The sequence below is a fragment of the Heptranchias perlo genome, unplaced genomic scaffold, assembly GCF_035084215.1.
Source record: "Heptranchias perlo isolate sHepPer1 unplaced genomic scaffold, sHepPer1.hap1 HAP1_SCAFFOLD_389, whole genome shotgun sequence".
In the NCBI taxonomy this organism is placed as follows: Eukaryota; Metazoa; Chordata; class Chondrichthyes; order Hexanchiformes; family Hexanchidae; genus Heptranchias; species Heptranchias perlo.
Genome location: NW_027139401.1, coordinates 23,304 through 37,425, shown reverse-complemented (window position 1 = coordinate 37,425; position 14,122 = coordinate 23,304). Strand labels below are relative to the sequence as shown.

The 14,122-nt window shown below is 49.0% G+C and overlaps 1 protein-coding gene across 4 annotated transcripts in view; it reads left to right on the top strand.

Moving 5' to 3' along the window:
• Positions 1-14,122, top strand: part of LOC137311982 (SLAM family member 5-like) — a 63,091-nt gene that overhangs the window by 46,965 nt on the left and 2,004 nt on the right. For 2 of the 4 annotated variants that reach the window (XM_067978796.1, XM_067978797.1), the window contains exons 4-5: positions 8,663-8,779; positions 8,924-8,982. In XM_067978796.1, coding sequence (XP_067834897.1) covers positions 8,663-8,779; positions 8,924-8,982 — 176 coding nt within the window. Of the gene's footprint in view, positions 1-8,662; positions 8,780-8,923; positions 10,557-14,122 lie in introns of those variants that run through there. The other 2 variants (XM_067978795.1, XM_067978798.1) reach the window with 2 other exon arrangements.

Below are 14,122 nucleotides of genomic sequence, written 5' to 3'. Positions count from 1 at the left end.
ACAGTGTAGAGGGAGCTTTGCTCTGTATCCAACCCTGTCCCTCGTCTGTGAGTGTTTGACGGAACAGTGCAGAGGGACCTTTACTCTATATCTAACCCTGTAGCTGCCCTGGGAGTGTTTGATGGGACCGTGTAGAGGGAGCTTTACTCTGTCTCTAACGCTGTACCTGCCCTGGGAGTGTTTGATGGGACAGTGTAGAGGGAGCTTTACTCTGTATCTAACCCTGTACCTGCCCTGGGAGTGTTTGATGGGACAGTGTAGAGGGAGCTTTACTCTGTATCTAACCCTGTACCTGCCCTGGGAGTGTTTGATGGGACAGTGCAGAGGGAGCTTTACTCTGCATCTAACCCTGTACCTGCCCTGGGAGTGTTTGATGGGACAGTGTAGAGGGAGCTTTACTCTGTACCTAATCCTGGATCTGCCCTGGGAGTGTTTGATGGGACAGTGTAGAGGGAGCTTTACTCTGGATCTAACCCTGTACCTGCCCTGGGAGTGTTTGATGGGACAGTGTAGAGGGAGCTTTACTCTGTATCTAACCCTGTACCTGCCCTGGGAGTGTTTGATGGGACAGTGTAGAGGGAGCTTTACTCTGTATCTAACCCTGTACCTGCCCTGGGAGTGTTTGATGGGACAGTGTAGAGGGAGCTTTACTCTGGATCTAACCCTGTACCTGCCCTGGGAGTGTTTGATGGGACAGTGTAGAGGGAGCTTTACTCTGTATCTAACCCTGTACCTGCCCTGGGAGTGTTTGATGGGACAGTGTAGAGGGAGCTTTACTCTGTATCTAACCCTGTACCTGCCCTGGGAGTGTTTGATGGGACAGTGTGGAGGGAGCTTTACTCTGTATCTAACCCTGTACCTGCCCTGGGAGTGTTTGACGGGACAGTGTAGAGGGAGCTTTACTCTGTATCTAACCCTGTACCTGCCCTGGGAGTGTTTGATGGGACAGTGTAGAGGGAGCTTTACTCTGGATCTAACCCTGTACCTGCCCTGGGAGTGTTTGATGGGACAGTGCAGAAGGAGCTTTTCTCTGTATCTAACCCTGTACCTGACCCTGGGAGTTATTGAAGGGACAGTGCAGAGGGAACTTTACTCTCTATCTAATCCTTTACCTGCCTTGGGAGTGTTTGATGGAACAGTGTAGAGGGAGCATTACTCTGTATCGAACCCTATACCTAGCCTGGGATTGTTTGATGGGACAGTGTAGGTGGAGCTTTACTCTGTATCTAACCCTGTACCTGTCATAGAGTCATAGAGTTATACAGCACGGATAGAGGCCCTTCGGCCCATCGTGTCCGCGCCGGCCATCAGCCCTGTCTGCTCTAATCCCATATTCCAGCATTTGGTCCGTCGCCTTGTATGCTGTGGCATTTCAAGTGCTCATCCAAATGCTTCTTGAATGTTGTGAGGGTTCCTGCCTCCACAACCCTTTCAGGCAGTGAGTTCCAGACTCCAACCACCCTCTGGGTGAAAAAGTTCTTTCTCAAATCCCCTCTAAACCTCCCGCCTTTTACCTTGAATCTATGTCCCCTTGTTATAGTACCCTCAACGAAGGGAAAAAGCTCCTTAGTATCCATCCTATCTGTGCCCCTCATAATTTTGTACACCTCAATCATGTCCCCCCTCAGCCTCCTCTGCTCCAAGGAAAACAAACCCAATCTTCCCAGTCTCTCTTCATAGCTGAAGCGCTCCAGCCCTGGTAACATCCTGGTGAATCTCCTCTGCACCCTCTCCAAAGCGATCACATCCTTCCTGTAGTGTGGCGACCAGAACTGCACACAGTACTCCAGCTGTGGCCTAACCAGTGTTTTATACAGCTCCATCATAACCTCCTTGCTCTTATATTCTATGCCTCGGCTAATAAAGGCAAGTATCCCATATGCCTTCTTTACCACCTTATCGACCTGTTCCGCCGCCTTCAGGGATCTGTGAACTTGCACACCAAGATCCCTCTGACCCTCTGTCTTGCCTAGGGTCCTCCCATTCATTGTGTATTCCCTTGCCTTGTTAGTCCCTCCAAACTGCATCACCTCGCACTTTTCCGGGTTAAATTCCATTTGCCACTGTTCCGCCCATCTGACCAACCCATCTATATCGTCCTGCAGACTGAGGCTATCCTCCTCGCTATTTACCACCCTACCAATTTTTGTATCATCAGCGAACTTACTGATCATACCTTTTACATTCATATCCAAGTCATCAATGTAGACCACAAACAGCAAGGGACCCAGCACCGATCCCTGTGGTACCCCACTGGCCACAGGCTTCCAGTCACAAAAACAACCTTCGACCATCACCCTCTGCCTTCTGCCACTAAGCCAGTTTTGTATCCAAAGTGCCAAGGCACCCTGGATTCCATGGGCTCGTACCTTCTTGACCAGTCTCCTGTGCGGGACTTTATCGAAGGCCTTACTGAAATCCATGTATACCACATCCACTGCGTTACCCTCATCCACACGCCTAGTCACCCCCTCAAAAAATTCAATCAAATTAGTCAGACATGATCTTCCCTTGACAAAGCCATGTTGACTATCCCTGATTAATCCTTGCTTCTCCAAGTGGAGACTAATTTTGTCCTTCAGAATTTTTTCCAATAATTTTCCTACCACTGATGTTAGGCTCACTGGCCTGTAGTTCCCCGGTTTTTCCCTACTCCCCTTCTTGAATAATGGTATTACATTAGCGGTTCTCCAGTCCTCTGGCACATCCCCTGTGGCCAGAGAGGTTCTGAATATATGTGTCAGAGCCCCCGCAATCTCCTCCTTTGCCTCACACAGTAGCCTGGGATACATTTCGTCCGGGCCTGGGGATTTATCCATTTTTAGGCCTGCTAAAACCGCCAATACCTCCTCCCGCTCGATGTTAATATGTTCGAGTATATCACAGTCCCCCTGCCGTATTTCTATGTCTACATCGTCCTTCTCCATAGTGAAAACAGATGCAAAAAATTCATTTAGAACCCCTCCTACATCTGCCGGCTCCACACACAGATTGCCATTTTTGTCCCTAATGGGCCCTATTTTTTCCCTAGTCATCCTCTTACCCTTAATATACTTATAAAACATCTTAGGATTTTCCTTTATTTCATGGCCCCTCCTGTCGAGGGAGCTTTACTCTGTATTACTCTGTATTGATATTATTAAACTAGAAAGAGTGCAGAAAAGATTTACGAGGATGCTACCGGGACTTGATGGTTTGACTTACAGGGAGAGGTTAGACAGACTGGGACTTTTTTCCCTGGAGAGTAGGAGGTTAAGGGGAGATCTTATAGAAGTCTATAAAATAATGAGGGGCATAGATAAGGTCGATAGTCAAAATCTTTTCCCAAAGGTAGGGGAGTCTATAACGAGGGGGCACAGATTTAAGGTGAGAGGGGAGAGATACAAAAGGGTCCAGAGGGGCAATTTTTTCACTCAAAGGGTGGTGAGTGTCTGGAACGAGCTGCCAGAGGCAGTAGTAGAGGCGGGTACAATTTTGTCTTTTAAAAAGCATTTGGACAGTTACATGGGTAAGATGGGTATCGAGGGATATGGGCCAAGTGCAGGCAATTGGGACTAGCTTAGTGGTATAAACTGGGCGACATGGACATGTTGGGCCGAAGGGCCTGTTTCCATGTTGTAACTTCTATGATTCTATGATTCTATGTATCTAACCCGGTACCTGGCCTGGGAGTGTTTGCTGGGACAGTGTCGAGGGAGCTTTACTTGATATCTAAACCTGGACCTGCCCTGGGAGTATTTGATGGGACAGTGCAGAGGGAGCTTTACTCTGTATCTCACCCTGCACCTGCGCTGGGAGTGTTTGATGGGACAGTGTAGAGGGAGCTTTACTCTGTATCTAACCTGTACCTCGTCTGTGAGTGTTTGACGGGACAGTGCAGAGTGACCTTTACTCCATATCTAACCCTGTAGCTGCCCTGGGAGTGTTTGATGGGACAGTGTAGAGGGAGCTTTACTCTGTATCTAACCCTGTACCTGCCCTGGGAGTGTTTGATGGGACAGTGCAGAGGGAGCTTTACTCTGTATCTAACCCTGTACCTGCCCTGGGAGTGTTTGATGGGACAGTGCAGAGGGAGCTTTACTCTGTATCTAACCCTGTACCTGCCCTGGGAGTGTTTGATGGGACAGTGCAGAGGGAGCTTTACTCTGTATCTAACCCTGTACCTGCCCTGCGAGTGTTTGATGGGACAATGTAGAGGGAGCTTTACTCTGTATCTAACCCTGTACCTGCCCTGGGAGTGTTTGATGGGATAGTGTCGAGGGAGCTTTCCTCTGTATCTAACCCGGTACCTGGCCTGGGATTGTTTGACGGGACAGTGTCGAGGGAGCTTTACTCGATATCTAAACCTGGACCTGCCCTGGGAGTATTTGATGGGACAGTGTAGAGGGAGCTTTACTCCATATCTAACCCTGGACCTGCCCTGGGAGTGTTTGATGGGACAGTGTAGAGGGAGCTTTGCTCTGTATCTAACCCTGTACCTGCCCTGGGAGTGTTTGATGGGACAATGGAGAGGGAGCTTTACTCTGTATCTAACCCTGTCCCTGCCCTGGGAGTTATTGATGGGACAGTGTAGAGGGAGCTTTACTCTGTATCTAACCCTGTACTTGCCCTGGGAGTGTTTGATGGGACAGTGTTGAGGGTGTTTTTCTCTGGATCTAACCCTGCACCTGTCCTGGGAGTTTTTGACGTGCCCAATGTAGAGGGAGCTTTACTCTCCATCTCACCCTGCACCTGCCTTGGGAGTGTTTGATGGAACAGTGTGGAGGGAGGTTTACTCTGTATCTAACGCTGCACCTGCCCTGGGAGTGTTTGATGGGACAGTGCAGAGGGAGCTTTACTCTGTATCTAACCCTGTACCTGTCCTGGGAGTGTTTGATTGGACAGTGTAGAGGGAGCTTTACTCTGTATCTAACCCTGTACCTGCCCTGTGAGTGTTTGATGGGAACGTGTAGAGGGAGCTTTAGTCTGGATCTAACCCTGTACCTGCCCTGGGAGTGTTTGATGGGATAGTGTAGAGGGAGCTTTACTCTGTATCTGACCCTGCAACTGCCCTGTGAGTATTTGATGGGACAGTGTGGAGGGAGGTTTACTCTGTATCTAACCCTGCACCTGCCCTGGGAGTGTTTGATGAAACAGTGTTAAGGCAGCTTTTCTCTGTGTCAATCCCTTTGCCTTCCCTGGGAGTCTTTGATGGGACAGTGTAGAGGGAGCTTTCGTCTGTATCTAACCCTGTACCTGGCCCTGGGAGTGTTTGATGGGACAGTGTAGAGGGAGCTTTACTCTGTATCTAATCCTGTACCTGCCCTGGGATTGTTTGACGGGACGGTGTGGAGGGAGCTTTTCTCTGTATCTAACCCTGCACGTGACCCTGGGAGTGTTTGATGGGACAGTGCAGAGGGAGCTTTTCTCTGTATCTAACCCTCTACCTGCCCTGTGAGTGTTTGATGGGACCGTGTGGAGGGAGCTTTCGTCTGTATCTGACCCTGTACCTGCCCTGTGAGTGTTTGAATGGACAGTGCAGAGGGAGCTTTACTCTGTATCTAACCCTGTACCTGCCCTGTGAGTGTTTGATGGGACAGTGTTGAAGGAGCTTTACTCTGTATTTAACCCTGTCCCTCGTCTGGGAGTGTTTGACAGGACATTGTAGAGGGAGCTTTACTCTGTATCCAACCCTGTCCCTGCCCTGCGAGTGTTTGATGGGACAGTGCAGAGGGAGATTTCCTCTGTAACTCACCCTGCAGCTGGGCTGGGATTTTTTGATGGGACAGTGTGGAGGGAGCTTTACTCTGTATCTAACCCTGTACCTGCCCTGGGAGTGTTTGATGGGACAGTATCGAGGGAGCTTTACTCTGTGTCTAACCCTGTACCTGCCCTGGGACTGTTTGACGGGACAGTGTAGAGGGAGCATTACTCTGTATCTAACCCTGTACCTGTCCGGGGAGTGTTGGATGGGACAGTGCAGAGGGAGCTTTACTCTCTATCTAACCCTGCACCTGCCCTGGGAGTGTTTGATGGAACAGTGTGGAGGGAGGTTTACTCTGTATCTAACCCTGTACCTGCCCTGGGAGTGTTTGATGGGACAGCTTGAAGGGAGCTTTACTCTGTATCTAACCCTGTACCTGCCCTGTGAGTGTTTGATGGGACAGTTCAGAGGGATCTTTACTCTGTATCTAACCCTGTACCTGCCCTGGGAGTGTCTGATGGGACAGTGTAGAGGGAGCTTTCGTCTGTATCTAACCCTGTACATGCCCTCGGAGTGTTTGATGGGACAGTGTCGAGAGAATTTTACTCTGTATCTAACCCTGTACCTGCCCTGGGATTGTTTGATGGGACGGTGTGGAGGGAGCTTTACTCTGTATCTAACGCTGTACCTGCCCTGGGAGTGTTTGATGGGACAGTATAGAGGGAGCTTTTCTCTGTATCTAACCCTGTACCTGCCCTGGGTGTGTTTGATGGGACAGTATAGAGGGAGCTTTACTCTGTATCTCACCCTGTACCTGCCCTGGGAGTGTTTGATGGGACCGTGTGAAGGGAGCTTTCGTCTGTATCTAACCCTCTACCTGCCCTGGGAGTGTTTGATGAGACAGTGTAGAGGGAGCTTTACTGTGTATCTAACCCTGTACCTGCCCTGTGAGTGTTTGAATGGACAGTGCAGAGGGATCTTTACTCTGTATCTAACCCTGCACCTGCCCTGGGAGTGTTTGATGGGACCGTGTGAAGGGAGCTTTCGTCTGTATCTACCCCTGTCCCTGCCCTGCGAGTGTTTGATGGGACAGTGTCGAGGGAGCTTTACTCTGTGTCTAACCCTGTACCTGCCCTGGGAGTGTTTGACGGGACAGTGTAGAGGGAGCTTTACTCTGCATCTAACCCTGTACCTGCCCTGCGATTGTTTGATGGGACAGTGCAGAGGGAGCTTTACTCTGTATCTGCTCGTGTGCCTGCCCTGGGATTGTTTGATGGGACGGTGTGGAGAGAGCGTTCGTCTGTATCTTACCCTGTTCCTGCCCTGGGATTGTTTGATGGGACCGTGTGGAGGGAGCTTTACTCTGTATCTAACCCTGTACCTGCCCTGGGAGTGTTTGATGGGACAGTGTAGAGGGAGCTTTACTCTGTATCTAACCCTGTACCTGCCCCTGGGAGTGTTTGATGGGACAGTGTAGAGGGAGCTTTCGTCTTTATCTAACCCTATTCCTGCCCTGGGAGTGTTTGATGGGACAGTGTAGAGGGAGCTTTACTCTGTATCTTCCCCTGTACCTGCCCTGGGTGTGTTTGATGGGACAGTGTAGAGGGAGCTTTACTCTGTATCTTACCCTGTACCTGCCCTGGGTGTGTTTGATGGGACAGTGTAGAGGGAGCTTTACTCTGTATCTTACCCTGTACCTGCCCTGGGAGTGTTTGATGGGACAGTGTAGAGGGAGCTTTACTCTGTATCTAACCCTGTACCTGTCCCTGGGAGTGTTTGATGGGACAGTGTAGAGGGAGCTTTACTCTGTATCTAACCCTGTACCTGTCCCTGGGAGTGTTTGATGGGACAGTGTAGAGGGAGCTTTACTCTGTATCTAACCCTCTACCTGGCCTGGAATGCTGGAGCAAATAAGAACATAAGAACATAAGAAATTGGAGCAGGAGTAGGCCAATCGGCCCCTCGAGCCTGCTCCGCCATTCAATAAGATCATGGCTGATCTGATCCCAACCACAAATGTGAGGTCATCCACTTTGGATCAAAAAAGGATAGAACAGGGTACTTTCTAAATGGTAAAAAGTTAAAAACAGTGGATGTCCAAAGGGACCTCGGGGTTCAGGTCCATCGATCATTGACGTGTCATGAACAGGTGCAGAAAATAATCAATAAGGCTAATGGAATGCTGGCCTTTATATCGAGAGGACTGGAGTGCAAGGGGGCAGAAGTTATGCTGCAGCTATACAAAACCCTGGTTAGACCGCACCTGGAGTCCTGTGAGCAGTTCTGGGCACCGCACCTTCGGAAGGACATATTGTCCTTGGAGGGAGTGCAGCGGAGGTTTACTAGAATGATACCCGGACTTCAAGGGTTAAGTTACGAGGAGAGATTACACAAATTGGGGTTGTATTCTCTGGAGTTTCGAAGGTTAAGGGGTGATCTGATCGAAGTTTATCAGATATTAAGGGGAACAGATAGGGTGGATAGAGAGAAACTATTTCCGCTGGTTGGGGATTTTAGGAGTCGGGGGCACAGTCTAAAAATTAGAGCCAGACCTTTCAGGAGCGAGATTAGAAAACATTTCTACACACAAAGGGTGGGTAGAAGTTTGGAACTCTCTTCCGCAAACGGCAGTTGATACTAGCTCAATTGCTAAATTTAAATCTGAGATCGATGGCTTTTTGGCAACCAAAGGTATTGAGGGATATGGGCCAAAGGCAGGTATATGGAGTTAGATCACAGATCGGCCATGACCTTATCAAATGGCGGAGCAGGCACGAGGGGCTGAATGGCCTCCTCCTGTTCCTGTGTTCCTATGATTGAATCTAACCCTGTACCTGCCCTGGGATTGTTTGATCCTTGACCTCGCACGGAGCTCGACCTGATTTTGCCCACGGATTGCTCGGTGAGTTGACTCCGTGATGGTGAAGATCATCCTGTAAAATTGTCCTAAATTGTCTCTGTCCTTTTCACATCTTCCAGGCGTATCTGATACGAATTCATCTGACAGCAACTACATTGCCCTCCTCCTTGTTTTTTTAATTCCATGTGTCGCCTTCTCCATTTATAAATGCCGTCGACATTCCTCCCGTTCAGAAGGTAAGAGATCATCTTCATCTCAATCAATGGGTGTGTCAGACTGCTGACCTTTCACCCTCTGGGGTGGGGAGCTTTTTGCGGGGGTGTCAAATCGAGCTGGTTTTATCCCGGGCCCTCAGTGTCTCTTGAACTCTCTCATCGTAGGCTTGGCAAATGCTGCAGATGGTCGAAGCTTCGAACGTGCCTCGGTTCCCAACAATTACGTGAGTATTGATGTACCTCGACACGCACACACACACGGAGATCCCACAGCTTCCCTCACCACCTGTGTGCCCTCCGTAGCCATCAGCTCATCCAAACTCTCGGCTGCCCCCCCTCTCCGTATCCGCACTCGTCCCGTTCGCCCATCACCCCTCCCCCACATGCTGTCTGAACCCTCCGTTGGCGGCCCATGGTTATCCAAGCCTCTCCGGGGCTTAGAACGGTGCGAGCCCCCTTTTGGCCAAAACGCTTTGGACCTCTTATCGTTAGTGCTGACGGTGAGGGCTGGTTTTGTTGCAGTGAATCGGACAATGATGGCAATCAGAGCTTAACTCCATGGGCATTAAACAACACAGGAGCAGGAGGAGGCCATTCGGCCCCTCTAGCCCGTTCCGCCATTCATTGAGATCAGGGCTGATCTGTGACCTCTGCCCCATGTCCCTTAATACCCTTCGGTTAACAAAAACTGAACAATCTGAGATTTAAAATGAACAACTGAGCTGGCATCGACTGCCGTTTGCGGGAGAGAGTTCCAAACTTCTCCCACCCTTTGCCTGTCGAAGTGTTTCCAAACCTCACCCTTGAAAGTCCTGCCTCGAATTTTTAGACGGTGTCCCCCAGTCCCAACATAAGAGCATAAGACCGTAAGAGATAGGAGCAGGAGTAGGCCATTCGGCCCCTCGAGCCTGCTCCGCCATTCAATGAGATCATGGCTGATCTGATTTTTACCACAACTCCACTTTCCCGCCCTTTCCCCATATCCTTTGACTCCCTCGCTGATCAGAAATGTGTCGAACTCGGCCTTGAATGTACTCAGTGACTCGGCCTCCACAGCTTTTTGGGGTAAAGAATTCCAAAGATTCACGACCCCCTGGGAGAAGAAATTCCTCCTCATTTCCGTTTTATTCTGGGACTATGCCCCCTAGTTTTAGATTCCCCCATGAGGGATGACATCCTCTCGGCATCGACCCCAACCAGCAGAAATAGTTTCTCTCTATCTCCCCTATCAGTTCCCCTTAATAGCTTAAAAACTTCGATCAAATCACCCCTTAATCTTCTAAATTCCAGGGAATACAACCCTAGTTTGTGTGTTCTCTCCTCGGAATTTAACTCTTGGAGTCCAGGTATCGTTCTGGTGAACCTACGCTGCACTCCCTCCAAGGCCACTATCTCCTTCCCAAGGTGCGGTGCCCAGAACTGAACCCAGTACTCCAGGTGTGGTCTAACCAGGGCTCTGTATCGCTGTACAATAACTTCTACCCCCCCCACCACCTTGTATTCCAGTCCTCCGTATATAGAGTCCAGCAACAATAATCTGCATTTATCCAGTGCCTTTTAACGTAGTGAAACGTCACAAGTCCAGGGTGCAGATGCTACAGGAAAGATAGAGCAGGAGGTAAGAGAGGAGGGGGAGTTGCGTTCTTGATTAGGGAGAACATCACGGCAGTACTGAGAGAGGATATATCCGAGGGTTCGCCCACTGAATCTATATGGGTAGAACTGAAAAATAAGAAGGGAGAGATCACTTTGATAGGATTGTACTACAGACCCCCAAATAGTCAACGGGAAATTGAGGAGCAAATATGTAAGGAGATTACAGACAGCTGCAAGAAAAATAGGGTGGTAATAGTAGGGGACTTTAACTTTCCCAACATTGACTGGGACAGCCATAGCATTAGGGGCTTGGATGGAGAGAAATTTGTTGAGTGTATTCAGGAGGAATTTCTCATTCAGTATGTGGATGGCCCGACTCGAGAGGGGGCAAAACTTGACCTCCTCTTGGGAAATAAGGAAGGGCAGGTGACAGAAGTGTTGGTGAGGGATCACTTTGGGACCAGTGATCATAATTCCATTAGTTTTAAGATAGCTATGGAGAAGGATAGGTCTGGCCCAAAAGTTAAAATTCTAAATTGGGGAAAGGCCAATTTTGATGGTATTAGACAGAAACTTTCAGAAGTTGATTGGGAGAGTCTGTTGGCAGGCAAAGGGACGTCTGGAAGTGGGAGGCTTTCAAAAGTGTGTTAACCAGGGTTCAGGGTAAGCACATTCCTTCTAAAGTGAAGGGCAAGGCTGGTAGAAGTAGGGAACCTTGGATGACTCGGGAGATTGAGGCCCGAGTCAAAAAGAAGAAGGAGGCATATGACATGCATAGGCAGCTGGGATCAAGTGGATCCCTTGAAGAGTATAGAGATTGCCGGAGTAGAGTTAAGAGAGAAATCAGGAGGGCAAGAAGGGTTCATGAGATTGCTTTGGCAGATAAGGCAAAGGAGAATCCAAAGAGCTTCTACAAATACATAAAGGGCAAAAGAGTAACTAGGGAGAGAGTAGGGCCACTTAAGGATCAACAAGGTCATCTATGTGCAGAACCACAAGAGATGGGTGAGATCCTGAATGAACATTTCACATCGGTATTTACGGTTGAGAAAGGCATGGATGTTAGGGAACTTGGGGAAATAAATAGTGATGTCTTGAAGAGTGTACATATTACAGAGGGGGAGGTGCTGGAAGTCTTAACGCGCATCAAGGTAGATAAATCTCCGGGACCTGATGAAATGTATCCCAGGACGTTATGGGAGGTTAGGAAGGAAATTGCGGGTCCCCTAGCAGAGATATTTGAATCATCCACCGCTACAGGTGAGGTGCCTGAAGATTGGAGGGTAGCAAATGTTGTGCCTTTGTTTAAGAAGGGCGGCAGGGAAAAGCCTGGGAACTACAGACCGGTGAGCCTGACATCTGTAGTGGGTAAGTTGTTAGAGGGTATTCTGAGAGACAGGATCTACAGGCATTTGGAGAGGCAGGGACTGATTAGGAACAGTCAGCATGGTTTTGTGAGAGGACAATCATGTCTCACGAATTTGATTGAGTTTTTTGAAGGGGTAACCAAGAAGATAGATGAGGGCTGTGCAGTAGACGTGGTCTACATGGACTTTAGCAAAGCCTTTGACAAGGTGCCGCATGGTAGGTTGTTACATAAAGTTAAATCTCACGGGATCCAAGGTGAGGTAGCCAATTGGATACAAAATTGGATTGACGACAGAAGACAGAGGGTGGTTGTAGAGGGTGGTTTTTCAAACTGGAGGCCTGTGACCAGCGGTGTGCCTCAGGGATCGGTGCTGGGTCCGCTGTTATTTGTTATTTATATTAATGATTTGGATGAGAATTTAGGAGGCATGGTTAGTAAGTTTGCAGATGACACCAAGATTGGTGGCATTGTGGACAGTGAAGAAGGTTATCTAGGATTGCAACGGGATCTTGATAAATTGGGCCAGTGGGCCGATGAATGGCAGATGGAGTTTAATTTGGATAAATGTGAGGTGATGCATTTTGGGAGATCGAATCGGGCCAGGACCTACTCCGTTAATGGTAGGGCGTTGGGGAGAGTTATAGAACAAAGAGATCTAGGAGTACAGATTCATAGCTCCTTGAAAGTGGAGTCACAGGTGGATAGGGTGGTGAAGAAGGCATTCGGCATGCTTGGTTTCATTGGTCAGAACATTGAATGCAGGAGTTGGGATGTCTTGTTGAAGTTGTACAAGACATTAGTAAGGCCACACTTGGAATACTGTGTACAGTTCTGGTCACCCTATTATAGAAAGGATATTATTAAACTAGAAAGAGTGCAGAAAAGATTTACTAGGATGCTACCGGGACTTGATGGTTTGACTTATAGGGAGAGGTTGGATGGACTGAGACTTTTTTCCCTGGAGAGTAGGAGGTTAAGGGGTGATCTTATAGAAGTCTATAAAATAATGAGGGGCATAGATAAGGTAGATAGTCAAAATCTTTTCCCAAAGGTAGGGGAGTCTATAACGAGGGGGCATAGATTTAAGGTGAGAGGGGAGAGATACAAAAGGGTCCAGAGGGGCAATTTTTTCACTCAAAGGGTGGTGAGTGTCTGGAACGAGCTGCCAGAGGCAGTAGTAGAGGCGGGTACAATTTTGTCTTTTAAAAGCATTTGGACAGTTACATGGGTAAGATGGGTATAGAGGGATATGGGCCAAGTGCAGGCAATTGGGACTAGCTCAGTGGTATAAACTGGGCGACATGGACATGTTGGGCCGAAGGGCCTGTTTCCATGTTGTAAACTTCTATGATTCTATTCTATAACCATCTTCAGCCAGATTTGCCGATTGGATGATCCATCTCGGCCTCCTCCCGATATCCCCACCATCACAGAAGCCAGTCTTCAGCCAATTCGATTCACTCCACGTGATATCAAGAAACGGCTGAGTGCACTGGATACAGCAAAGGCTATGGGCCCCAACAACATCCTGGCTGTAGTGCTGAAGTCTTGTGCTCCAGAACTAGCCGCGCCTCTAGCCAAGCTGTTCCAGTTCAGCGACAACACTGGCATCCACCCGACAATGTGGAAAATTGCCCAGGTATGTCCTGTCCACAAAAAGCAGGACAAATCCAATCCGGCCAATTACCGCTCCATCAGTCGACTCTCAATCATCAGCAAAGTGATGGAAGGTGTTGTCGACAGTGCTATCAAGCGGCACTTACTCACCAATAACCTGCTCACCGATGCTCAGTTTGGGTTCCGCCAGGACCACTCGGCCCCAGACCTCATTACAGCCTTGGTCCAAACATGGACAAAAGAGCTGAATTTCAGAGGTGAGGTGAGAGTGACTGCCCTTGACATCAAGGCAGCATTTGACCGAGTGTGGCACCAAGGAGCCCTCGTAAAATTGAAGTCAATGGGAATCAGGGGGAAAACTCTCCAGTGGCTGGAGTCATACCGAGCACAAAGGAAGATGGTAGTGGTTGTTGGAGGCCAATCATCTCAGCCCCAGGACATTGTTGCAGGAGTTCCTCAGGGCAGTGTCCTAGGCCCAACCATCTTCAGCTGCTTCATCAATGACCTTCCCTCCATCATAAGGTCAGAAATGGGGATGTTCGCTGATGATTGCACAGTGTTCAGTTCCATTCGCAACCCCTCAAATAATGAAGCAGTCCGAGCCCGCATGCAGCAAGACCTGGACAACATCCAGGCTTGGGCTCATAAGTGGCAAGTAACATTCGCGCCAGACAAGTGCCAGGCAATGACCATCTCCAACAAGAGAGAGTCTAACCACCTCCCCTTGACATTCAACGGCATTACCATCGCTGAATCCCCCACCATCAACATCCTGGGGGTCA